The following is a 25,682-nucleotide window of genomic DNA, read 5'->3' on the forward strand; positions in this document are numbered from 1 at the left end:
TGTTTATTTTTGATACATTTGCAAACCTTTCTATAAAAAAAAATGTTTTTTCTTTGTCATTATGGGGTATTGTGTGTAAATTGATGAGACATTTTATTTAATTAGTACATTTTAGAATAAGGCTGTAACGTAACAAAATGTGGAAAAAGGGAAGGGGTCTGAATACTTCTCGAATGCAGACTGACTTAGCTCGTTCTGATATTTCTTAATTCCTTTCATTTTGAGGATTTGTGTGTACTGTTTTGTATTGTTAGGTATACTGCACTGTTTGAGCTAGAAACATAAGCATTATGCAACACCTGCGATAACATCTGCAAAATGTGTACATGACCAATAAAATGTTGATATCAGTTTGTTCTGTTGAATGCTTTCCAGACTAAGTTCTGAGAGTTAAACCGCACCAACAGACTCCAGGTGAACTGAGCCCGGACAGGTTCTGAGAGTTAAACTGCACCAAAAGGTGAACTTAGCCCGGACAGATCCTACAGAATGGTTTCATAAAGTGGTGTCAATGTCTGTTCCTCTGTAGGGAGACGGCTCTCCACCGAGTCCCAAATAGAACCCTATGGACCCTGGTCAAAAGTAGCGCACTATATAGGGAATAGGGCGCCCTGGTCAAAAGTAGTGCACTATATAGGGAATAGGGTGCTATTTGCGACACATCCCTCATCTGATTAATGGAATTATAAATCACACCAGTCACGACAAACGAGTCAATTCTCTTATAAAATACTTTATTAGAGTTTAGACAAACACAATGTCATGCCGACTGGATACCCGTCCAATAATAATACAACATGATATTGGTTCACTGGGAAAATAAATCCTTTTTCTGGCTTAACTATCAACAATGTACAGCATTAGGATCAAAATACAGAGTCGTATGTTTCATATTCCGTCTACGCTCCAGCTGGGATCCTCAATCCATGACGTCTTCCTGCTGTGATCTGAACTCAGTCACCCTCCTCTAGACACACACACACACACACACACACACACGTTAACCCAATAACACAGCAGATAATAGGGTACATCAATCAGGTTAACAGCAGAGATCTGATCATAAACAACTGTAAACAGCATCTAACTGTCCCCACAGCACTGCTGTTATAACTGACTGTCCCCACTACTGTTATAACTGACTGTCCCCACCGCGCTACTGTTATAACTGACTGTCCCCGCTACTGTTATAACTGACTGTCCCCGCTACTGTTATAACTGACTGTCCCCGCTACTGTTATAACTGACTGTCCCCGCTACTGTTATAACTGACTGTCCCCGCTACTGTTATAACTGACTGTCCCCGCTGCTGTTATAACTGACTGTCCCCGCTGCTGTTATAACTGACTGTCCCCCCTGCTGTTATAACTGACTGTCCCCCCTGCTGTTATAACTGACTGTCCGCGCTACTGTTATAACTGACTGTCCCCGCTACTGTTATAACTGACTGTCCCCACTACTGTTATAACTGACTGTCCCCCCTGCTGTTATAACTGACTGTCCCCCCTGCTGTTATAACTGACTGTCCCCGCTACTGTTATAACTGACTGTCCCCGCTACTGTTATAACTGACTGTCCGCGCTACTGTTAATAACTGACTGTCCACGCTGCTGTTATAACTGACTGTCCGCGCTGCTGTTATAACTGACTGTCCGCGCTGCTGTTATAACTGACTGTCCCCGCTACTGTTATAACTGACTGTCCCCGCTACTGTTATAACTGACTGTCCCCGCTACTGTTATAACTGACTGTCCCCGCTACTGTTATAACTGACTGTCCCCGCTACTGTTATAACTGACTGTCCCCGCTACTGTTATAACTGACTGTCCCCGCTGCTGTTATAACTGACTGACCCCACTACTGTTATTACTGACTGTCCCCACTGCTGTTATAACTGACTGTCCCCACTGCTGTTATAACTGACTGTCCCCACTGCTGTTATAACTGACTGTCCCCACTGCTGTTATAACTGACTGTCCCCACTGCTGTTATAACTGACTGTCCCCACTACTGTTATAACTGACTGTCCCCACTACTGTTATAACTGACTGTCCCCACTACTGTTATAACTGACTGACCCCACTGCTGTTATAACTGACTGTCCCCACTGCTGTTATAACTGACTGTCCCCACTACTGTTATAACTGACTGTCCCCACTACTGTTATAACTGACTGACCCCACTGCTGTTATAACTGACTGTCCCCACTACTGTTATAACTGACTGTCCCCACTGCTGTTATTACTGACTGTCCCCACTGCTGTTATAACTGACTGTCCCCACTGCTGTTATTACTGACTGTCCCCACTGCTGTTATAACTGACTGTCCCCACTGCTGTTATAACTGACTGTCCCCACTGGTGTTATAACTGACATTGTTTTGGTGACCTTCAGCGAGAGACAGAAGAGAGAAACAGTTGTGAAAATAATAAAGATGGCCTGCTTCCGTGTGGAAGTATGGAGGGCACCTGGAAGGTGTTGAGGACGTGTTGACAGACATCAGTGAGCTCATTCAGTCCTCTTCTCAAAGGTTCCACTGCTGGAACCCCACCTGGAACAAACACACACACGCGTTCCAGGCAAGAATAACATCCTGGTCAGCTGACACACACAGATCACAGTTTCCTAAAAGCTGTGGAGGCTAGCGGCTACAGGACAACCCCCCAATAGAATGACAAGCTGTCTTTAAACCAGGATGTCGACCGAGAGTAAACATGCTGATTGGAGTCTGGTGATTTCTATTCAGGAATGTCCGCATTACTCACTCACACACACACACACACACACACACACACACACACACACACACACACACACACACACACACACACACACACACACACACACACACACACACACACACCAGAGTGGGTGGAGGAGGAGAGAAGAACAGAGCAGAGTGGGTGGAGGAGAGAAGAACAGAGCAGAGTGGGTGGAGGAGAGAACAGAGCAGAGTAGGTGGAGGAGAGAAGAACGCAGCAGAGTAGGTGGAGGAGAGAAGAACGCAGCAGAGTGGGTGGAGGAGGAGAGAAGAACAGAGCAGAGTGGGTGGAGGAGGAGAGAAGAACAGAGCAGAGTGGGTGGAGGAGAGAAGAACAGAGCAGAGTGGGTGGAGGAGGAGAGAAGAACAGAGCAGAGTGGGTGGAGGAGGAGAGAAGAACAGAGCAGAGTGGGTGGAGGAGAGAAGAACAGAGCAGAGTGGGTGGAGGAGAGAAGAACAGAGCAGAGTGGGTGGAGGAGAGAAGAACAGAGCAGAGTGGGTGGAGGAGAGAAGAACAGAGCAGAGTGGGTGGAGGAGAGAAGAACAGAGCAGAGTGGGTGGAGGAGAGAAGAACAGAGCAGAGTGGGTGGAGGAGAGAAGAACAGAGCAGAGTGGGTGGAGGAGAGAAGAACAGAGCAGAGTGGGTGGAGGAGAGAAGAACAGAGCAGAGTGGGTGGAGGAGAGAAGAACAGAGCAGAGTGGGTGGAGGAGAGAAGAACAGAGCAGAGTAGGTGGAGGAGAGAAGAACAGAGCAGAGTGGGTGGAGGAGAGAAGAACAGAGCAGAGTGGGTGGAGGAGAGAACAGAGCAGAGTGGGTGGAGGAGGAGAGAAGAACGCAGCAGAGTGGGTGGAGGAGAGAAGAACAGAGCAGAGTGGGTGGAGGAGAGAAGAACAGAGCAGAGTGGGTGGAGGAGAGAAGAACAGAGCAGAGTGGGTGGAGGAGAGAAGAACAGAGCAGAGTAGGTGGAGGAGAGAAGAACAGAGCAGAGTGGGTGGAGGAGAGAAGAACAGAGCAGAGTGGGTGGAGGAGAGAAGAACAGAGCAGAGTGGGTGGAGGAGAGAAGAACAGAGCAGAGTGGGTGGAGGAGAGAACAGAGCAGAGTGGGTGGAGGAGAGAAGAACAGAGCAGAGTGGGTGGAGGAGAGAACAGAGCAGAGTGGGTGGAGGAGAGAAGAACAGAGCAGAGTAGGTGGAGGAGAGAAGAACAGAGCAGAGTGGGTGGAGGAGAGAAGAACAGAGCAGAGTAGGTGGAGGAGAGAAGAACAGGGCAGAGTGGGTGGAGGAGAGAAGAACAGAGCAGAGTGGGTGGAGGAGAGAAGAACAGAGCAGAGTAGGTGGAGGAGAGAAGAACAGGGCAGAGTGGGTGGAGGAGAGAAGAACAGAGCAGAGTGGGTGGAGGAGAGAACAGAGCAGAGTAGGTGGAGGAAAGAAGAACAGAGCAGAGTGGGTGGAGGAGAGAAGAACAGGGCAGAGTGGGTGGAGGAGAGAAGAACAGAGCAGAGTAGGTGGAGGAGAGAAGAACAGAGCAGAGTGGGTGGAGGAGAGAAGAACAGAGCAGAGTGGGTGGAGGAGAGAAGAACAGAGCAGAGTGGGTGGAGGAGAGAAGTGTCCTCCTACGTACCTCGTGTCTGGATACGGAAGTTGATCTTGCTCTCAGAGGGGTGAGTGATGCTGTAACCACAGAAGTCTACATCCAGGCTAAACACACAGCAGAAACAGACCATTACCACATATCACTACGGTAAGGCATTACACAGGAGACACCATTACGCAGGAGACACCATTACGCAGGAGACACCATTACGCAGGAGACACCATTACGCAGGAGACACCAATACACAGGAGACACCAATACACAGGAGACACCATTACACAGGAGACACCAATACACAGGAGACACCAATACACAGGAGACACCATTACACAGGAGACACCAATACACAGGAGACACCAATACACAGGAGACACCATTACACAGGAGACACCATTACACAGGAGACACCATTACACAGGAGACACCATTACACAGGAGACACCATTACACAGGAGACACCAATACACAGGAGACACCAATACACAGGAGACACCAATACACAGGAGACACCAATATAACCAAGGTTCGACCAAGACCACCTCCAGGCAAGGCGGACACCTACTGACAACACCAACACATCTCACTGGGGGCTGTGGAACGGGGGCTAGGGGTGGATTAAGGCCCTGGGTCAAAGGACGTTGGTTGCCCAGGGTCAAGGGTTAGGGGTCAAGAACTAACCTGACCATGTAAAGGAGGGAGTTGGGGTTAAAGGTCAGGGGTCAAGAACTAACCTGAAGTTGTAGCAGAGGGAGTTAGAGGTTAGAGGATAGAGGTTAGGGGTTAGAGGTTAGAGACTAACTTCTTCATAACCATGTAACGTAGAGAGTTCCCCAGGGTGTGATCCTCCTCATGAAGAACAAACGTCACACAGCCCTCGTCTGCTCCATCAGCCTGCACCTGGAGACAGATAAAACCATCAGCCCCTTAAACACACAGCCCTCGTCTGCTCCATCAGCCTGCACCTGGAGACAGATAAAACCATCAGCCCCTTAAACACACAGCCCTCGTCTGCTCCATCAGCCCGTTAAACACACAGCCCTCGTCTGCTCCATCAGCCCCTTAAACACACAGCCCTCGTCTGCTCCATCAGCCTGCACCTGGAGACAGATAAAACCATCAGCCCCTTAAACACACAGCCCTCGTCTGCTCCATCAGCCCCTTAAAACACACAGTCCTCACCTACCCTGAACCTTAGTAACTAGCCGGCTAACACCCAGTTACCCTGAACCTTAGTAACTAGCCAGCTAACACCCAGTACTCTACCCTGAACCTTAGTAACTAGCCGGCTAACACCCAGTTACCCTGAACCTTAGTCACTAGCCGGCTAACACCCAGTTACCCTGAACCTTAGTCACTAGCCGGCTAACACCCAGTTACCCTGAACCTTAGTCACTAGCCGGCTAACACCCAGTTACCCTGAACCTTAGTAACTAGCTGGCTAACACCCAGTTACCCTGAACCTTAGTAACTAGCCGACTAACACCCAGTACTCTACCCTGAACCTTAGTAACTAGCCGGCTAACACCCAGTACTCTACCCTGAACCTTAGTCACTAGCCAGCTAACACCCAGTTTCCCTGAACCTTAGTAACTAGCCGACTAACACCCAGTACTCTACCCTGAACCTTAGTCACTAGCCGGCTAACACCCAGTTTCCCTGAACCTTAGTAACTAGCCGACTAACACCCAGTACTCTACCCTGAACCTTAGTAACTAGCCGGCTAACACCCAGTACTCTACCCTGAACCTTAGTAACTAGCCGGCTAACACCCAGTTACCCTGAACCTTAGTAACTAGCCGGCTAACACCCAGTTACCCTGAACCTTAGTAACTAGCCGGCTAACACCCAGTTACCCTGAACCTTAGTAACTAGCCGGCTAACACCCAGTACTCTAACCTGAACCTTAGTCACTAGCCGGCTAACACCCAGTACTCTACCCTGAACCTTTGTCACTAGCCGGCTAACACCCAGTTTCCCTGAACCTTAGTAACTAGCCGACTAACACCCAGTTTCCCTGAACCTTAGTAACTAGCCGGCTAACACCCAGTTTCCCTGAACCTTAGTAACTAGCCGACTAACACAACAAAAATGCATGAAATGTATGCATTCACTACTGTAAGTCGCTCTGGATAAGAGTGTCTGCTAAATGACTAAAATGTAAATGTTGATATCACATATATTTTCCCCATACTGACTGGTAGCACTTGGTGGTCTATAGCAGCTTCCCACCAGAATGGGCTTTAGGTGAGGCAGATGAACCTGTAGCCATATTACTTCAACAGTATTTAACATGAGATCCTCTCTAATCTTTACAGGAATGTGACTGAATATAAACAGCAAAACCTCTAGTGTTTATACAGTGTATTTATATATAGCTCACTAACATATATCCTGCTGTATATATCATTCCTAGTATATCTAGTGTAAATATTGTACACACAGATTGTAATTGGATAGTGTTTTTTTGTGGATCAGCTTTAATATTGCAGATACATTGATGGAAGCAACAATGTAATTGTCTGCATCATTTCCAATCCCTCATATATTTTTGGGGGTAAAGACACATACACCCATTCTTTTTTGAAAGTACTTTCCTGTATTATTATTATTATACTACCACCCCTCCCCTAATTGGAGTAAACGAATAAACAACAACACTTACGCTTCTACTTCCAGCTTATACATACTATACACATTTTACAGACACAATCTATTTTACAATAGTTATATTTTATTTGTTTTTGGTCCTGGCATTCCTCTATTTCTGATGTCCATCCAGTTTGATTTGTAACTGTGCTATTTCATAAAAGTTCTGAACCTATACTATCGTTCAAAGGTTTGGGGTCACTTAAGAAATGTCCTTGTTTTTGAAAGAAAAGCATATTTTTTGTCCATTAAAATAAACAAACATCAAATTGATCAGAAATACAGTGTAGACATTGTTAATGTTGTAAATGACTATTGTAGCTGGAAACGGCTGATTTTTAATGGAATATCTACATAGGTGTACAGAGGCCCATTATCAGCAACCATCACTCCTGTGTTCCAATGGCACGTTGTGTTTGCTACTCCAAGTTTATCATTTTAAAAGGCTAATTGATCATTAGAAAACACTTTTGCATTTATGTTAGCACAGCTGAAAAATGTTGTTCTGATTAAAGAAGCAATAAAACTGGCCATCTTTAGACTAGTTGAGTATCTGGAGCATCAGCATTTGTGGGTTTGATTACAGGCTCAAAATGGCCAGAAACAAAGACCTTTCTTCTGAAACTCGTCAGTCTATTCTTGTTCTGAAAATGAAATGAAGGCTATTCCATGTGAGAAATTGCAAAGAAACTGAATATCTTGTACAACGCTGTGTACTACTCCCTTCACAGAACAGCGCAAACTGTCTCTAACCAGAATTGAAAGAGGAGTGGGAGGCCCCGGTGCACAACTGAGCAAGAGGACAAGTATATTAGAGTGTCTAGTTTGAGAAACAGACACCTCACAAGTCCTCAACTGGCAGCTTCATTAAATAGTACCCGCAAAACACCAGTCTCAACGTCATCAGTGAAGAGGCGACTCCGGGATGCTGGCCTTCTAGGCAGAGTTCCTCTGTCCAGTGTCTGTGTTCTCCTGCACATCTTAATATTACATTTTTATTGGCCAGTCTGAGATATGGCTTTTTCTTTGGAACTTTGCTGGCCCTTGGATGTACACAGAGAGCAAATATTAATAATATGCATTATTACTGTCATGGCTCAAAGTGGAGGAGAGATTGACTTAATCACTACACATATATACACACATACATATATATATACATACATATATATATATATATATGTATGTGTATATATATATATATATATATATATATATATGAGAGGTATTGACATGTTGAATGCACCGAGCTGTCTGTTTGAAATACTGGCGCACAGCTCAGACACCCATCCATACCCCACAAGACATGCCACCAGAGGTCTCTTCACAGTCCCCAAGTCCAGAACAGACTATGGGAGGTGCACAGTACTAAATAGAGCCATGACTACATGGAACTCTATTCCACATCAAGTAACTGATGCAAGCAGTAAAATTAGATTAAAAAAATTAAAAACACCTTATGGAACAGTGGTGACTGTGAAGCAACACACACACACACACACACGGATTTAGTACTGTAGATACGTGGTAGTGGTGGAGAAGTGGCCTGAGGGCACACAGTCTGAATGTATTGTAATGTTTTTTAAAAATATATAAAATGCCTTAATTTTGCTGGACCCAAGGAAGAGTAGCGCACAAACACGTGTAATGGCCTTTGAATAAACTAAATATAATGGAAACACTGTCCCCAGTGGACTGCTATCTAAAAAAAATTTTTCTTTTTTTTTTTCTACTGCATCATTGATTGTATGTTGTTTTACTCCATGTGTAACTCTGTGTTTTTGTATGTTGTCGAACTGCTTTGCTTTATCTTGGCCAGGTCGCAATTGTAAATGAGAACTTGTTCTCAACTTGCCTACCTGGTTAAATAAAGGTGAAATAAAATAAAATAAAAATTACAGGTTGTTGTACAGTCAACCTCTTGCCGGTTAAATTAACGAGTTGTCCAAACAAACCCTAGATAACTGGCAACACAGGCAGTATGGATCAGGCTTGATTCAAATAATGATGTACATTGTGTATTTGAGTTAACAGTGCCTGGTCTGACATAACGCTACTGTAGTCAAATCACGACCAGTGCCCGTGAATCTTCTTCCACACGACCCGTGGAAAACCGAATTATGGCACCACATGAGAACAATTTCAGACAACTAATTCAGAGGCATATTTTCATGCCCTGTTCGGTAAAATAGTTAGCAACACTTACCATCTCCAATACCGATTTCTTTTCTCCATCTACCCCCGCCATGCTCGAAAAGAGAAGAAAAAGAAAACACTCGACTACAACGTTTCCTGTTTCGTCGCGTAAACGTGACGCGCATTAAAAAAAACACGTGACGTTGGTCAGACACAACCAGGAAGTAGCTGCACACCAGGAAGTGTAGTTCAACATCCCGTATGCATATTCATGTTCAGGAAGCAAAAAACCACATTTCCCTGGATGGAACCAGATAAAGCTTGTGATGAAGGCTCTGGGAAAGCAGAAGTCAGTCAGAGAGGATTAAACGTAACAGTTGTTTTAATGTTGAAAACACATCGTTTTGAAGACTGCTGAACATCGCAGGTATGCCTCATTTATGTGTTATTGTTTAGTACTGCTCACAAAACCATTTATATGGTCGTATTATTGCTAGCTATGATGTGTCGTGATGATCGCAACCTTCCGTACCAGGGATGAGCACGGCAGTCTTTGTTAACGTCATTGTTGTAGTTTATGCTAACCAGACATCAACCTACTTAACTAGTTACTTTCGTTTTATTCAGAGCGATAATGGTGAAGTTAGCTACGGTGGGGAATCTCTTGCTCATGTTACCCGATGTTCAGCAGGCAGGCAGGCAGGCAAACGGCTAGCTAGTGCATTGGGTTAGCTAACGTTAGCTAGCTAGTTAGCAACATGTCAGTGTTGTTGGTCTCAACAGTGTTGTTGTAGACTTGTCTACTATTCGTTGTCTACCTTGCCACTAGCTTAGTGGTGAAAACATGTTAACCCACCATCTCTCTCTATCCCTCTCCTTCCTCATAACTTTTCTCCCTCCCTCCCTCCATCTCTCTCAGTGAATCCCTGACCAGCTGTCCTCCCTGACCAGCTGTCCTCCCTGACCCAGTCTGTCCACAGCCATGGCGATCCTGTTTGCGGTGGTTGCCCGCGGCAGTACCATCCTGGCAAAGCATGCGTGGTGTGGCGGTAACTTCCTGGAGGTGACAGAACAGATCCTAGCTAAGATACCATCGGAGAACAACAAGCTCACCTACAGCCATGGCAGGTAGCGTAAACACTCAGACAGCCACACACACATATCCCCCTGGAGGTGGACAGTCCTGTTCTACTTGTAGTGTAACTGATGTTAGTGTGACCGTGAAGATCAAATCAAACTGAGTATCTGACTGAGTATCTTGTCTTGTCCTTCAGCTATCTCTTCCACTACATCTGCCATGACAGAATCATATACCTGTGTATCACTGATGACGTGAGTATACAGGCTTTAGTTTTAATGTGTGTGTTTGTGAGAGACCGAGTGTATATAGTGTTCTTTGGTTTACAAAGCTGAATGTATCTGAATAACCTGCCATTCTATATGGGTGTGCTGCAGTATATATATATATTTTTTGACAACTGTGTTAACCCCCTAGAGTCGATGTCCACACACCGGTAAACATCTAATTAGCATGATAGGATTGAGTCCTTTAGAGGGGGTTGAGTCCTTTAGAGGGGGTCAGGGTTGGGTCCTTTAGGGGGTCGGGGTTGAGTCCTTTAGGGGGTCGGGGTTGGGTCCTTTAGGGGGTCGGGGTTGGGTCCTTTAGGGGGTCGGGGTTGGGTCCTTTAGGGGGTCGGGGTTGGGTCCTTTAGGGGGTCGGGGTTGGGTCCTTTAGAGGGGGTCGGGGTTGGGTCCTTTAGAGGGGGTCGGGGTTGGGTCCTTTAGAGGGGGTCGGGGTTGGGTCCTTTAGAGGGGGTTGGGTCCTTTAGAGGGGGTTGGGTCCTTAGGGGGTCGGGGTTGGGTCCTTTAGAGGGGGTCGGGGTTGGGTCCTTTAGGGGGGGTTGGGGTTGGGTCCTTTAGGGGGGGTCGGGGTTGGGTCCTTTAGGGGGGGTCGGGGTTGGGTCCTTTAGAGAGTCGGGGTTGAGTCCTTTAGAGGGGGTCGGGGTTGGGTCCTTTAGGGGGGGTTGGGGTTGGGTCCTTTAAGGGGGGTCGGGGTTGAGTCCTTTAGAGGGTTGGGGTTGGGTCCTTTAGAGGGGGTTGGGTCCTTTAGAGAGTCGGGGTTGAGTCCTTTAGAGGGGGTCGGGGTTGAGTCCTTTAGAGGGGGTCGGGGTTGGGTCCTTTAGAGGGGGTCGGGGTTGGGTCCTTTAGGGGGGGTCGGGGTTGGGTCCTTTAGGGGGGGTCGGGGATGAGTCCTTTAGGGGGGGTCGGGGTTGGGTCCTTTAGGGGGGGTCGGGGTTGGGTCCTTTAGGGGGGGTCGGGGTTGAGTCCTTTAGAGGGTTGGGGTTGGGTCCTTTAGAGGGGGTTGGGTCCTTTAGAGAGTCGGGGTTGAGTCCTTTAGAGGGGGTCGGGGTTGGGTCCTTTAGGGGGGGGTCGGGGTTGAGTCCTTTAGAGGGTTGGGGTTGGGTCCTTTAGAGGGGGTTGGGTCCTTTAGAGAGTCGGGGTTGAGTCCTTTAGAGGGGGTCGGGGTTGGGTCCTTTAGGGGGGGGTCGGGGATGAGTCCTTTAGAGGGTGTTGGGTCCTTTAGAGGGGTTTGGGGTTGAGTCCTTTAGAGGGGGTTGGGTCCTTTAGAGAGGGTTGGGGTTGGGTCCTTTAGAGGAGGTCGGGGTTGGGTCCTTTAGAGGGGGTCGGGGTTGGGTCCTTTAGAGGGGGTCGGGGTTGGGTCCTTTAGAGGGGGTCGGGGTTGGGTCCTTTAGAGGGGGTCGGGGTTGGGTCCTTTAGAGGGGGTTGGGTCCTTTAGAGAGGGTCGGGGTTGGGTCCTTTAGAGGGGGTCGGGTTGGGTCCTTTAGAGGGGGTCGGGTTGGGTCCTTTAGAGGGTTGAGTCCTTTAGAGGGTCGGGGTTGGGTCCTTTAGAGGGGGTCGGGGTTCAGTTTTTTAAAATGTTTTCTATGGTGAAGTTCGCTACGGTGGTGAATCTCTTGCTCATGTTACCCGATGTTCAGCAGGCAAACTGCTAGCTACTGCATTGGGTTAGCTGACGTTAGCTAGCTAGTTAGCAACATGTCAGTGTTGTTGGTCTCAACAGTGTTGTCTACCTTGCCACTAGCTTAGTGGCTAGTTGTCTACCTTGCCACTAGCTTAGTGGCTACCGTCCCACCTGGCCAACATCCAGTGAAATTGCAGAGCGCCAAATTCAAAAACAGAAATACTCATTATAAAACATACAAGTGTTATACATCGGTTTAAAGATGAACTTCTTGTTTATCAAAGTCCGGTGTCAGATTTCAAAAAGGCTTTACGGGGAAAGCAGACCATGCGATTATCTGAGGACAGCGCCCAGCAGACAAATCATTACAAACAGTTACCAGCCAAGTAGAGGAGTTACACAAGTCAGAAATAGTGATAAAATGAATCACTTACCTTTGATGATCTTCATATGGTTGCACTCACAAGACTCCCATTTACTCAATAAATGTTTGTTTTGTTCGATAAAGCCCCTCTTTATATCCAAAAACCTCAGTTTTCTTCACGTTTTGTTCAGTAATCCACAGGCTCAAAGGCAGTCACAACAGACAGACAAAAAACCTGAAAAGTATCAGTAAAGTTCGTAGAAACATGTCAAACGATGTTTATAATCAATCCTCAGGTTGTTTTTAGTCATAATAATCAATAACATTTCAACCGGTCAAAAGCTTCATCAATATAAAAGGAAAACAAGGCTCTCGGTCGCCCGCATGAAAAACCTCTGGGACACTGCAGGGTCCACTCATTCAGACTGGTCTTACTCCCTCATTTTTCAGAATACAAGCCTGAAACAATTTCTAAAGACTGTTAACATCTAGTGGCAGCCATAGGAAGTGCAATTTGAGTCCTAAGTCAATGGATATTGTAATGGCATTCAATAGAAAACTACAAACATAAATAATCCCACTTCCTGGATGGATTTTTCTCAGGTTTTCGCCTGCCATATCAGTTCTGTTATACTCACAGACATTATTTTAACAGTTTTGGAAAATTTTGTGTTTTCTATCCAAATCTACCAATTATATGCATATCCTAGCTTCTGGGCCTGAGTAGCAGGCAGTTTACTTTGGGCACGCTTTTCATCTGGAGGTGAAAATAGTGCCCCCTACCCTAGTGAGGTTAAGCTTTACTTATCGGCCTCAAGGCCACCCTCAAAGCTTATGTGAAAATAACAAATAATTGAAGAGCAGCAGTAAAATAACAATAGCAGGGCTATATACAGGGGGGTACCAGTACAGAGTCAATGTGGAGACTATATACAGGGGGTACCGGTACAGAGTCAATGTAGAGGCTATATACAGGGGGTTCCGGTACAGAGTCAATGTGGAGACTATATACAGGGGGTACCGGTACAGAGTCAATGTGGAGACTATATACAGGGGGTACCGGTACAGAGTCAGTGTGCGGGGCACCGGTTAGTCGAGGTAATATGTACATGTAGGTAGAGTTAAAGTAACTATGCATAGATAATAAACAGAGAGTAGCAGCAGCGTAAAATGGGGGGTGAATGCAAATAGTCTGGGTAGCCATTTGATTAGATGTTCAGGAGTCTTATGGCCTGGGGGTAGAAGCTGTTTAGAAGCCTCTTGGACCTAGACTTGGTCGCTCCGGTACTCCTTGCCGTGCGGTAGCAGAGAGAACAGTCTATGACAAGTGTGGCTGGAGTCCTTGGCATTTTTTAGGGCCTTCCTCTGACACCGCCTGGTATAGAGGTCCTGGATGCCAGGAATCTTGGCCCCAGTGATGTACTGGGCCGTATGCACTACCCTTTGTTTCCAGGTCTGTTGGGACTGTAGTGTCTGACTGTGTTAACTGTCTCTCTGTTGGGACTGTACTGTCTGACTGTGTTGTCTGTCTGTCAGGACTTTGAGCGGTCGCGTGCGTTCAGCTTCCTGGGAGAGGTGAAGAAGCGTTTCCAGACGACGTATGGTTCCAGAGCTCAGACGGCCCTTCCCTACGCTATGAACTCAGAGTTCTCCTCCACTCTGATGGCTCAGATGGTGAGACGCGCACACACACACACACACACACAGACTCTGGCAGCATCATGTTGTGGGGGTGCTTTGCTGCAGGAGGGACTGGTGCACTTCACAAAATAGATGGCATCACGAGGGAGGAAAATTATGTGGATATATTGAAGCAACATTTCAAGACATCAGTCAGGAAGTTAAAGATTGGTCACAAATGGGTCTTACAAATGGACAATGACCCCAAGCATACTTCCAAAGTTGTGGAAAAATGGCTTAAGGACAACAAAGTCAATGTATTGGAGTGGCCATCACAAAGCCCTGACCTCAAACCTATAGAAAATTTGTCGGTAGAACTGAAAAAGCCTGTGGGAGCAAGGAGGCTTACAAACCTGACTCAGTTACACCAGCTCTGTCAGGAGGAATGGGACAAAATTCACCCAACTTACTGTTGGAAGCTTATGGAAAGCTACCCGAAACATTTGACCCAAGTTAAACAATTTAAAGGCAATGCTACCAAATACTAACTGAGTGTATGTAAACTTCTGACCCACTGGGAATGTGATGTAAGAAATAAAAGCTGAAATAAATCATTCTCTCTACTATTATTCTGACATTTCACATTCTTAAAATAAAGTGGTGATCCTAAGACAGGGAATTTTTACTAGGATTAAATGTTAGGAATTGTGAAACTGAGTTTAAATGTATTTGGCTAATGTGTATGTAAACTTCTGACTTCAACTGTACATAACGTATAGCTAAGTGTTTATAGAAGTATAAAACACTGAAGTGCTGTATCACCACAACAAACTTCCTGCGTTCGACTTCCTGTTTGCTTATTCCACTCTCATCTAATCATTAGGTCAGGTAAAAATGGCTGTGAACTCACATGCCACGATCTGCCAATGGCAGGCAACTCTGTGGGCTTTATGTTAGAGATGAGCTATTCAACATGGTTTTAGGGACATGTGAAGCGCCACTAAACAAAGAGTCATTTGGGAGACGAAGACAAGACTCAGAATGCCAATCACTAGTGGCAGGAGAGATGAGGAACGCACTGTCAGCTCAAAGGGGCCAGAGCGAGGCAGGGGGCCAGAGCGAGGCAGGGGGCCAGAGCGAGGCAGGGGGCCAGAGCGAGGCAGGGGGCCAGAGCGAGGCAGGGGGCCAGACAGGGACTGGGCTGAACGGATTATGGCTGTGGAGAAGCTGGAGGAAGGGTTAGTGGAGGGGAGGTTGTGTAAGGAGGGGCTCGTGAGGGGAGCATGACAACTCTGCCTCTGGGTGAACTCTGAGCGCATGACCACACCACTGAAAACACACACACATACAAAGGCACGCACACTACACACACACACACCATTAGCATTTGTGAGGATAGTCTGTTTACCTTCAGTCACATGAACACCATACCACTGATCCCCTCTCTCTCTCCCTCCCTCCCTCCCTGTCTCCTTCTCCCTCCCTCCCTCCCTCCCTCCCTCCCTCCCTCCCTCCCTCCCTCCCTCCCTCCCTCCCTCCCTCCCTCCCTGTGTCTCCTTCTCTCTCCCTCCCTCCCTGTGTCTCCTTCTCTCTCCCTCCCTCCCTCCCTCCCTGTGTCTCCTTCTCTCTCCCTCCCTGTGTCTCCTTCTCTCTCCCTCCCTCCCTGTGTCTCCTTCTCCCTCCCTCCTTCCCTCCCTGTATCTCCTTCTTTCTCCCTCCCTCCCTCCCTCCCTGTGTCTCCTTCTCCCTCCCTGTGTCTCCTCCTCCCTCCCTCCCTCCCTGTGTCTCCTTCTCCCTCCCTGTGTCTCCTTCTCCCTCCCTCCCTCCCTCCCTCCCTCCCTCCCTGTCTCCTTCTCCCTCCCTGTGTCTCCTCCTCCCTCCCTCCCTCCCTGTGTCTCCTTCTTACTCCCTGTGTCTCCTTCTCCCTCCCTCTCTCCCTCTCTCCCTCTGTGTCTCCTCTCTCTCTGTCTGTCTCTCTAGAAGCACCATTCCTCTCCTCCATCAGATCGTCTGACTGAGACTCAGATGCAGGTTGACGACCTGAAAGGCATCATGGTACGCAACATCGGTGAGATAAGACTCCAGTCCTACATTCACCACTGCCGCTGTATTAGGGTCCTACATCCACCAATGCCGCTGTATTAGGGTCCTACATCCGCCACTGCCGCTGTATTAGGGTCCTACATCCGCCACTGCCGCTGTATTAGCGTCCTACATCCGCCACTGCCGCTGTATTAGCGTCCTACATCCGCCACTGCCGCTGTATTTAGCGTCCTACATCTGCCGCTGTATTAGCGTCCTACATCCGCCACTGCCGCTGTATTAGCGTCCTACATCCGCCACTGCCGCTGTATTAGGGTCCTACATCCGCCACTGCCGCTGTATTAGGGTCCTACATCCGCCACTGCCGCTGTATTAGGGTCCTACATCCGCCACTGCCGCTGTATTAGGGTCCTACATCCGCCACTGCCGCTGTATTAGGGTCCTACATCCGCCACTGCCGCTGTATTAGGGTCCTACATCCGCCACTGCCGCTGTATTAGGGTCCTACATCCGCCACTGCCGCTGTATTAGGGTCCTACATCCGCACACTGCCGCTGTATTAGGGTCCTACATCCGCCACTGCCGCTTGTATTAGGGTCCTACATCCGCCCTGCCGCTGTATTAGGGTCCTACATCCGCCACTGCCGCTGTATTAGGGTCCTACATCCGCCACTGCCGCTGTATTAGGGTCCTACATCCGCCACTGACGCTGTATTAGGGTCCTAACATCCGCCACTGCCGCTGTATTAGGGTCCTACATCCGCCACTGCCGCTGTATTAGGGTCCTACATCCGCCACTGCCGCTGTATTAGGGTCCTACAATCCGCCACTGGCGCCTGTATTAGGGTCCTACATCCGCCACTGCCGCTGTATTAGGGTCCTACTCCGCACTGACGCTGTATTAGGGTCCTACATCCGCCACTGGACGCTGTATTAGGGTCCTACATCCGCCACTGCCGCTGTATTAGGGTCCTACATCCGCCACTGACGCTGTATTAGGGTCCTACATCCGCCACTGACGCTGTATTAGGGTCCTACATCCGCCACTGACGCTGTATTAGGGTCCTACATCCGCCACTGCCGCTGTATTAGGGTCCTACATCCGCCACTGCCGCTGTATTAGGGTCCTACATCCCCACTTCTGCCGCTGTATTAGGGTCCTACATCCGCCACTGCCGCTGTATTAGGGTCCTACATCCGCCACTGCCGCTGTATTAGGGTCCTACAGCCGCCACTGCCGCTGTAGTAGGGTCTACATCCGCCAACTGCCGCTGTATTAGGGTCCTACATCCGCCACTGCCGCTGTATTAGGGTCTACGCCGCCACTGCCCGCTGTATTAGGGTCCTACATCAGCCACGCTGGCCGCTGTATTAGGGCTACATATTAGGGTCCTACATCCGCCACTGCCGCTGTATTAGGGTCCTACATCCGCCACTGCCGCTGTATTAGGGTCCTACATCCGCCACTGCCGCTGTATTAGGGCCCTACATCCGCCACTGCCGCTGTATTAGGGCCCTACATCCGCCACTGCCGCTGTATTAGGGCCCTACATCTGCCGCTGTATTAGGGCCCTACATCTGCCGCTGTATTAGGGCCCTACATCCGCCACTGCCGCTATATTAGGGTCCTACATCCGCCACTGCCGCTATATTAGGGTCCTACATCCGCCACTGCCGCTGTATTAGGGTCCTACATCTGCCGCTGTATTAGGGCCCTACATCTGCCGCTGTATTAGGGCCCTACATCCGCCACTGCCGCTATATTAGGGTCCTACATCCGCCACTGCCGCTGTATTAGGGTCCTACATCCGCCACTGCCGCTGTATTAGGGTCCTACATCCGCCACTGCCGCTGTATTAGGGTCCTACATCCGCCACTGCCGCTGTATTAGGGTCCTACATCCGCCACTGCCGCTGTATTAGGGTCCTACATCCGCCACTGCCGCTGTATTAGGGTCCTACATCCGCCACTGCCGCTGTATTAGGGTCCTACATCCGCCACTGCCGCTGTATTAGGGTCCTACATCCGCCACTGCCGCTGTATTAGGGTCCTACATCCACCACTGCCGCTGTATTAGGGTCCTACATCCGCCACTGCCGCTGTATTAGGGTCCTACATCCGCCACTGCCGCTGTATTAGGGTCCTACATCCGCCACTGCCGCTGTATTAGGGTCCTACATCCGCCACTGCCGCTGTATTAGGGCCCTACATCCGCCACTGCCGCTGTATTAGGGCCCTACATCCGCCACTGCCGCTGTATTAGGGTCCTACATCTGCCGCTGTATTAGGGCCCTACATCCGCCACTGCCACTGTATTAGGGTCCTATATCCGCCACTGCCGCTGTATTAGGGTCCTACATCACCGCCGCTGTATTAGGCTCCTATATCCGCCACTGCCGCTGTATTAGGGTCCTATATCCGCCACTGCCGCTGTATTAGGGTCCTATATCCGCCACTGCCGCTGTATTAGGGTCCTACATCACCACTGCCGCTGTATTAGGGTCCTACATCCACCACTGCCGCTGTATTAGGGTCTAAGGGAGAAGGGTTTGAGGATCCAGTGTATTTTAGTTTCTTGTGTTTCCTCTGTGTTTCCTACAGACTTGGTGGCTCAGAGGGGAGAGAAGTTGGAGTTGCTGATTGATAAAACGGAGAACCTGGTTGGCTCAGTGAGTCACATTCTAATCTACTACAATTTACTCAACTATACACCAACTATCCTACTACTGCGCCTATAACCCAGCTCAGGGCATCATTAACTTCCTCTCTCCTCCAGTCTGTGAGTTTTAAGACCACCAGCCGTAACCTGGCCAGAGCTATGTGTATGAAGAACCTCAAACTGACTGTCGTCGTAGTGGTGGTGTCACTGGTAGGTACTGTACTGTGTGTGTGTGTGTGTGTGTGTGTGTGTGTAATAGTCTGAACTATGTTGTCCGTTCTCGTCAGGTGGTCCTGTATGTAGTGGTGTCTGCAGCCTGCGGAGGACTCAGCTGGCCCAACTGCATCAGGAAATAAGAGAGGGGGAGGAAGAGGAGGGGGAGGATGAGGAAGAGGAGGAAAAATGGGAGCAAGAGAAGATGACATCGGAACCACAAAGAAAGAAAGAAATCGCTCTCCTTCCTCTTGTCTTCCAGTCAGCAGGGAGGAGAGGATCTTCTATTGGACAGGATGGTGACACAACAAGGCATCCAGATAGTGGAGATTTTACAACGTTGTGATTGTCTTGCTCTCTGTTCCTAAACAAGAGAATGAGGTGTGTTTATCTGTCCGAAGACAAGCGATTTGTTGGATATGCAGCTTTAAAATATTGTGCTAGTGGAATTCAGTCCACTGTCCAGTCGTCCTCCATAATGTTCTCCAGACCAGACCAGACCAGTCTAGTCTAGTCCAGACCAGTCCAGACCAGTCCAGACCAGTCCAGACCATGGCCCTACAAGCCTAACAGATTGATCTGGAGGAGGGTTTACCAAACGTCTTTACTCTGGGCCCCCCTTCCAGCATTGGAGAACATCCCCCCATCTATTCTATTGGTACAGCACTGTTCATGACACACAGTTCCTCTCGTTGGTGGAGAGGACATGTTGCAGGTTTTTAAACCTATTTCCTGCAATTGTAAACATTTTGTCATGGGGTGCAAAATAAATGTTTCAGTTTTAAAGCAACATTTCTTGCAATTCTATACATTTCTGCCATGCCTAATGTGTATTGGGCTATGGGCTAAAAAAAACAAATTAAAAGACGTTGGCTGACGTGGCTAGTGGCTAGCTGACATGGCTAGCTGATCTGGACATGGCTAGCTGAAGTGGCTAGCTGATCTGGACATGGCTAGCTGACATGGCTAGCTGATCTGGACATGGCTAGCTGACGTGGCTAGCTGATCTGGACATGTCTGACCAGTATTAAACATCTCTGTAAGGTCTGACATGAGGAGCTGATGATGTAATACCCAATTAGATACCTTTTGGATTCTACTATTACAACTTTCAAGAGAAAGTTTAAAGACGAACGAGTTCTTTTTAAAAACAAACCAGTAATGGGGGGGGGGGGGGGGCATGGGAACCAATGCTCTACAGGGGTGTCCAACCCAGCTCCTGGAGAGATACTGGCTGTGCAGGGTTTTGCTCCGACCTTACCCGTCTCTAGCTTCTCCCCCACTCAGTCCAGCAGATGAAACCACTTCAGACTGGACCTGAAGGCTTCGGCAGCTGTACCCAGACCTGTAATATCTCTCTCTGTGTACCTACCTACATACCTAGTGCTACTCAACTACACCTGTAATATCTCTCTCTGTGTACCTACCTACATACCTAGTGCTACTCAACTACACCCTACACCTCTAATATCTCTCTCTGTGTACCTACCCTGTCAGGGTCCGTCTGTACCTACCTACATACCTAGTGCTACTCAACTACACCCTACACCTGTAATATCTCTCTCTGGGTACCTACCCTGTCAGGGTCCGTCTGTACCTACCTACATACCTAGTGCTACTCAACTACACCTGTAATATCTCTCTCTGTGTACCTACCCTGTCAGGGTCCGTCTGTACCTACCTACATACCTAGTGCTACTCAACTACACCTCTAATATCTCTCTCTGTGTACCTACCCTGTCAGGGTCCGTCTGTACCTACCTGCATACCTAGTGCTACTAAACTACACCTGTAATGTCTTATTACCATGGAGATCAGGACAGGTGTATCTCTCCGGTTCTGTACACATTCTGCTGTGATGGCCTGCTTGTTTAGTTATTGTCCAGACACGATGTCTCTCTGTTCAGTTGTTACAAGAAATTAGATTTTTAAAAAAAGGAAAAAAAAAAAGATTGATTGCACTAACGAGTCTGTTACAAATCAATAGACCAATATTTAATGACGTTAAATAACCAGATCCCTCTTCTCTGATAGGCTACTCCTTCCCCTCCTCTGCTATGATAGGCTGACCCTTCCCTTACTCTGATAGGGCGCTTCAGCTCAGCCTCTCGTCCACAGCCTCCGTTCTGCTTCAGCCCCCTGGCCTTGACTCAGGAGTGCAGTACTATAGTTTTACTCTTGTAGTACTGCAGTAGTACTGTACAGAGCTGAGCTTGACCGTGGGACCTGGCACGCAGTTGGAAAGGCTTAACGTACTGATAGAAATGTCTTGCTTCATTACTCTACATGTCAGAGAAGCAGGTCCTGTTCTGCAGTGCATTCAGAAAGTATTCAGACCCCTTGACTATGTCCACATTTTTGTTACGTTACAGCCTTATTCTAAAATGGATTAAATTGTTGTTTTTTCCCTCCTCAAACTACATACAATAACTCATAATGACATAGAAAAAAAACTAGTTTTTTTGAAATTTTAGCAAATTTATAAAATAAAAAAAATGGATTACGTTTCCATCAGTATTCAGACCCTTTACTCAGTACTTTGTTGACCACCTTTGGCAGCGATTACAGCCTCAAGTCTTCTTGGGTATGACGCTGCAAGCTTGGCACACCTGTATTTGGGGAATTTCAATCTTCTCTGCAGATCCTCTCAAGCTTTGTCAGGTTGGAGGGGGAGCGTTGCTGCACAGCTATTTTCAGGTCTCCAGAGATGTTTGATTGGGTTTAAATCCGGGCTCTGGCTGGGCCACTCCAGGACATTCAGAGACTTGTCCCGAAGCCACTCCTGCATTGTCTTGGCTGTGTGCTTAGGGTCAATGTCCTGTTGGAAGGTGAACCTTCGCTCCAGTCTGAGGACCTGAGCACTCAGGAGCAGGTTTTCACCAAGGATCTCTCAGTACTTTGCTCCGTTCATCTTTCTCTCGATCCTGACTAGTCTCCCAGTCCCTGATGCTGAAAAACATCCCCACAGTATGATGCTGCCACCACCATGCTTCACCTTAGGGATGGTGCCAGGTTTCCTCCAGACATGATGCTGCCACCACCATGCTTCACAGTAGGGATGGTGCCAGGTTTCCTCCAGACATGATGCTGCCACCACCATGCTTCACTGTAGGGATGGTGCCAGGATTCCTCCAGATGTGACTCTTAGCATTCAGGCCAAAGAGGTCGATCTAGGTTTCCTCAGACCAGAGAATCTTGTTTCTCATGGTCTGAGTCCTTTGTGCCTTTTGGCAAACTCCAAGCAGACTGTCATGTGCCTTTTACTGAGGAGTGGCTTCTGTCTGGCCACTCTACTATAATGGCTTGATTGGTGGAGTGCTGCAGAGATGGTTGTCCTTCTGGAAGGTTCTCCCTTCTCCACAGAGGAACTCTGGAGCTCTGTCAGAGGGACCATCCTCCCTGACCAAGGCCCGTCTCCCCCGATTGCTCAGTTCTTGGAAGAATCTTGGTGTTTCCAAACTTCTTCCATTTAAGAATGATGGAGGCCACTGTGTTCTTCAGGATCTTCAATGCTGCAGATTTTTTTTTTGCTGCTTTTCCCCAGATCTGTGCCTCGACACAATCCTGTCTCGGAGCTCTACGGACAATTCCTTCGACCTCATGGCTTGGTTTTTGCTCTGACATGCACTGTCAACTGTGGGACCTTTATATAGACAGGTGTGTGCCTTTCCAAATCATGTCCAATCAATTGAATTTACCACAGGTGGACTCCAACAAGTTGTAGAAACATCTTAAAGATGATCAATGGAAACAGGATGCATCCAATCTCAATTTCGAGTCGCATAGCAAAGGGTCTGAATACTTATCTAAATGTGATGTTTTATTATTTGTAAAAAAAAAATCCAAACTTGTTTTTGCTTTGTCACTATGGGGTAATGTGTGTAGATTGAGGACATTTATTTTATTTTTTAATCCATTTTGGAATAAGGCAACAAGTGGAAAAAGGGAAGGGTCTGAATCCTTTCTGAATGACCCCCCCTGATCTCCTGTCACCTCTGAACCCTGACCACCTCCTCTCTGTCACCTCTGAACCCTGACCTCCTCATCTCTGTCACCTCTGAACCCTGACCACCTCCTCTCTGTCACCTCTGAACCCTGACCACCACCTCCTCTCTGTCACCTCTGAACCCTGACCACCACCTCCTCTCTGTCACCTCTAAACCCTGACCTCCTCCTCCTCTCTGTCACCTCTGAACCCTGACCACCACCTCCTCTCTGTCACCTCTGAACCCTGACCACCTCCTCCTCTGTCACCTCTGAACCCTGACCTCCTCCTCCTCTGTCACCTCTGAACCCTGACCTCCTCCTCCTCTCTGTCACCTCTGAACCCTGACCTCCTCCTCCTCTGTCACCTCTGAACCCTGACCTCCTCCTCCTCTCTGTCACCTCTGAACCCTGACCTCCTCCTCCTCTCTGTCACCTCTGAACCCTGACCTCCTCCTCCTCTCTGTCACCTCTGAACCCTGACCTCCTCCTCCTCTCTGTCACCTTTGAACCCTGACCACCACCTCCTCTCTGTCACCTCTGAACCCTGACCTCCTCCTCCTCTCTGTCACCTCTGAACCCTGACCACCACCTCCTCTCTGTCACCTTTGAACCCTGACCACCACCTCCTCTCTGTCACCTCTGAACCCTGACCACCACCTCCTCTCTGTCACCTCTGAACCCTGACCTCCTCCTCCTCTCTGTCACCTCTGAACCCTGACCACCTCCTCCTCTCTGTCACCTCTGAACCCTGACCTCCTCCTCCTCTCTGTCACCTCTGAACCCTGACCACCTCCTCCTCTCTGTCACCTCTGAACCCTGACCACCTCCTCCTCTCTGTCACCTCTGAACCCTGACCTCCTCCTCCTCTCTGTCACCTCTGAACCCTGACCTCCTCCTCCTCTCTGTCACCTCTGAACCCTGACCACCTCCTCCTCTCTGTCACCTCTGAACCCTGACCTCCTCCTCCTCTCTGTCACCTCTGAACCCTGACCACCTCCTCCTCTCTGTCACCTCTGAACCCTGACCTCCTCCTCCTCTCTGTCACCTCTGAACCCTGACCACCTCCTCCTCTCTGTCACCTCTGAACCCTGACCTCCTCCTCCTCTCTGTCACCTCTGAACCCTGACCACCTCCTCCTCTCTGTCACCTCTGAACCCTGACCACCTCCTCCTCTCTGTCACCTCTGAACCCTGACCTCCTCCTCCTCTCTGTCACCTCTGAACCCTGACCTCCTCCTCCTCTGTCACCTCTGAACCCTGACCTCCTCCTCCTCTCTGTCACCTCTGAACCCTGACCTCCTCCTCCTCTCTGTCACCTCTGAACCCTGACCTCCTCCTCCTCTCTGTCACCTCTGAACCCTGACCTCCTCCTCCTCTCTGTCACCTTTGAACCCTGACCACCACCTCCTCTCTGTCACCTCTGAACCCTGACCTCCTCCTCCTCTCTGTCACCTCTGAACCCTGACCACCACCTCCTCTCTGTCACCTTTGAACCCTGACCACCACCTCCTCTCTGTCACCTCTGAACCCTGACCACCACCTCCTCTCTGTCACCTCTGAACCCTGACCTCCTCCTCCTCTCTGTCACCTCTGAACCCTGACCACCTCCTCCTCTCTGTCACCTCTGAACCCTGACCTCCTCCTCCTCTCTGTCACCTCTGAACCCTGACCACCTCCTCCTCTCTGTCACCTCTGAACCCTGACCACCTCCTCCTCTCTGTCACCTCTGAACCCTGACCTCCTCCTCCTCTCTGTCACCTCTGAACCCTGACCTCCTCCTCCTCTCTGTCACCTCTGAACCCTGACCACCTCCTCCTCTCTGTCACCTCTGAACCCTGACCTCCTCCTCCTCTCTGTCACCTCTGAACCCTGACCACCTCCTCCTCTCTGTCACCTCTGAACCCTGACCTCCTCCTCCTCTCTGTCACCTCTGAACCCTGACCACCTCCTCCTCTCTGTCACCTCTGAACCCTGACCTCCTCCTCCTCTCTGTCACCTCTGAACCCTGACCACCTCCTCCTCTCTGTCACCTCTGAACCCTGACCACCTCCTCCTCTCTGTCACCTCTGAACCCTGACCTCCTCCTCCTCTCTGTCACCTCTGAACCCTGACCACCTCCTCCTCTCTGTCACCTCTGAACCCTGACCTCCTCCTCCTCTCTGTCACCTCTGAACCCTGTCCACCTCCTCCTCTGATTCACCGCCACCGTTTGTGTCTTTCAGTTAAAATCATATACATTATAATGTAATGCACTGTGACATGGTTCGTTTGCTTCCTGCCATCATATGGTTTATAATCATGGAATTATTTAATTAATCTACATCCAAGTGTGGAACTGCAGATGAAAATTAGCCAGCTGGCTAAAACCAGCACTTTTACTGAAATGTTGATTAATGTGCACTGTCCCTGTAAATATAAAAATAAACTAATAATACACTCAAACTCATTCCGCTGTCTTGATTTCTACAGGATAGGTTTTCTAAATGTCAAATGATATGGCCACACAGAGAGATGATACACACACACACACACACACACAGCCTTCAAGTTAATGAAAAGTAATGAAGACCATTAGTTTGTCAGTAGCTTAGTTTAATTCTAAAACATCAGAATATGTCACATCTTCAGGATGCCTTCTGTGTTCCAGTCTGAATGTTGTGTTAGCAGCTTCATATGT

The 25,682-nt window shown here is 48.6% G+C and overlaps 2 protein-coding genes and 1 long non-coding RNA gene across 3 annotated transcripts; 1 reads left to right on the forward strand and 2 right to left on the reverse strand.

Annotated features, from left to right (window-relative positions):
• Nucleotides 1–713: 713 nt before the first annotated feature.
• Nucleotides 714–9,323, reverse strand: polr1d (RNA polymerase I and III subunit D). Its single transcript, XM_029719890.1, has 5 exons — nucleotides 9,208–9,323; nucleotides 5,155–5,252; nucleotides 4,383–4,459; nucleotides 2,469–2,551; nucleotides 714–967 (listed from the first exon to the last, which is right to left on the reverse strand). Exons 1-5 carry the CDS (start codon nucleotides 9,247–9,249, stop codon nucleotides 920–922), a joined length of 348 nt encoding a protein of 115 aa, XP_029575750.1. The 5' UTR covers nucleotides 9,250–9,323; the 3' UTR covers nucleotides 714–919.
• Nucleotides 9,324–9,406: 83 nt separating this feature from the next.
• LOC115166141 (vesicle-associated membrane protein 7) lies at nucleotides 9,407–20,949 on the forward strand. The gene is made up of 8 exons (XM_029719878.1): nucleotides 9,407–9,564; nucleotides 10,057–10,265; nucleotides 10,412–10,469; nucleotides 14,021–14,158; nucleotides 16,085–16,172; nucleotides 18,749–18,816; nucleotides 18,924–19,016; nucleotides 19,094–20,949. The coding sequence occupies exons 2-8, from the start codon at nucleotides 10,120–10,122 to the stop codon at nucleotides 19,160–19,162; spliced, it is 660 nt and encodes a 219-aa protein (XP_029575738.1). The 5' UTR covers nucleotides 9,407–9,564; nucleotides 10,057–10,119; the 3' UTR covers nucleotides 19,163–20,949.
• On the reverse strand, nucleotides 20,398–21,046 carry LOC115166158 (uncharacterized). The gene is made up of 3 exons (XR_003870281.1): nucleotides 20,781–21,046; nucleotides 20,482–20,533; nucleotides 20,398–20,419 (listed from the first exon to the last, which is right to left on the reverse strand). It is a non-coding gene; the product is annotated as an uncharacterized LOC115166158 (long non-coding RNA).
• Nucleotides 21,047–25,682: the final 4,636 nt, after the last annotated feature.

The sequence above is a fragment of the Salmo trutta genome, chromosome 3 (assembly GCF_901001165.1).
Source record: "Salmo trutta chromosome 3, fSalTru1.1, whole genome shotgun sequence".
Lineage (NCBI taxonomy): Eukaryota > Metazoa > Chordata > Actinopteri > Salmoniformes > Salmonidae > Salmo > Salmo trutta.

What these genes read in the sequence shown, in the direction of transcription:
- polr1d (XM_029719890.1), bottom strand. Translation starts at nt 9,249, where the DNA reads ATGGCGGGGGTAGATGGAGAAAAGAAATCGGTATTGGAGATG. An exon ending in AGAAATCGGTATTGGAGATG is followed by an intron (nt 5,253 to 9,207) that starts GTAAGTGTTGCT and finishes ATCTGTCTCCAG; the next exon opens with GTGCAGGCTGATGGAGCAGA. An exon ending in ACGTCCTCAACACCTTCCAG is followed by an intron (nt 968 to 2,468) that starts GTGCCCTCCATA and finishes GTGTGTGTCTAG; the next exon opens with AGGAGGGTGACTGAGTTCAG.
- LOC115166141 (XM_029719878.1), top strand. Translation starts at nt 10,120, where the DNA reads ATGGCGATCCTGTTTGCGGTGGTTGCCCGCGGCAGTACCATCCTGGCA. An exon ending in CCACTCTGATGGCTCAGATG is followed by an intron (nt 14,159 to 16,084) that starts GTGAGACGCGCA and finishes CTGTCTCTCTAG; the next exon opens with AAGCACCATTCCTCTCCTCC. An exon ending in CGGAGAACCTGGTTGGCTCA is followed by an intron (nt 18,817 to 18,923) that starts GTGAGTCACATT and finishes TCTCTCCTCCAG; the next exon opens with TCTGTGAGTTTTAAGACCAC.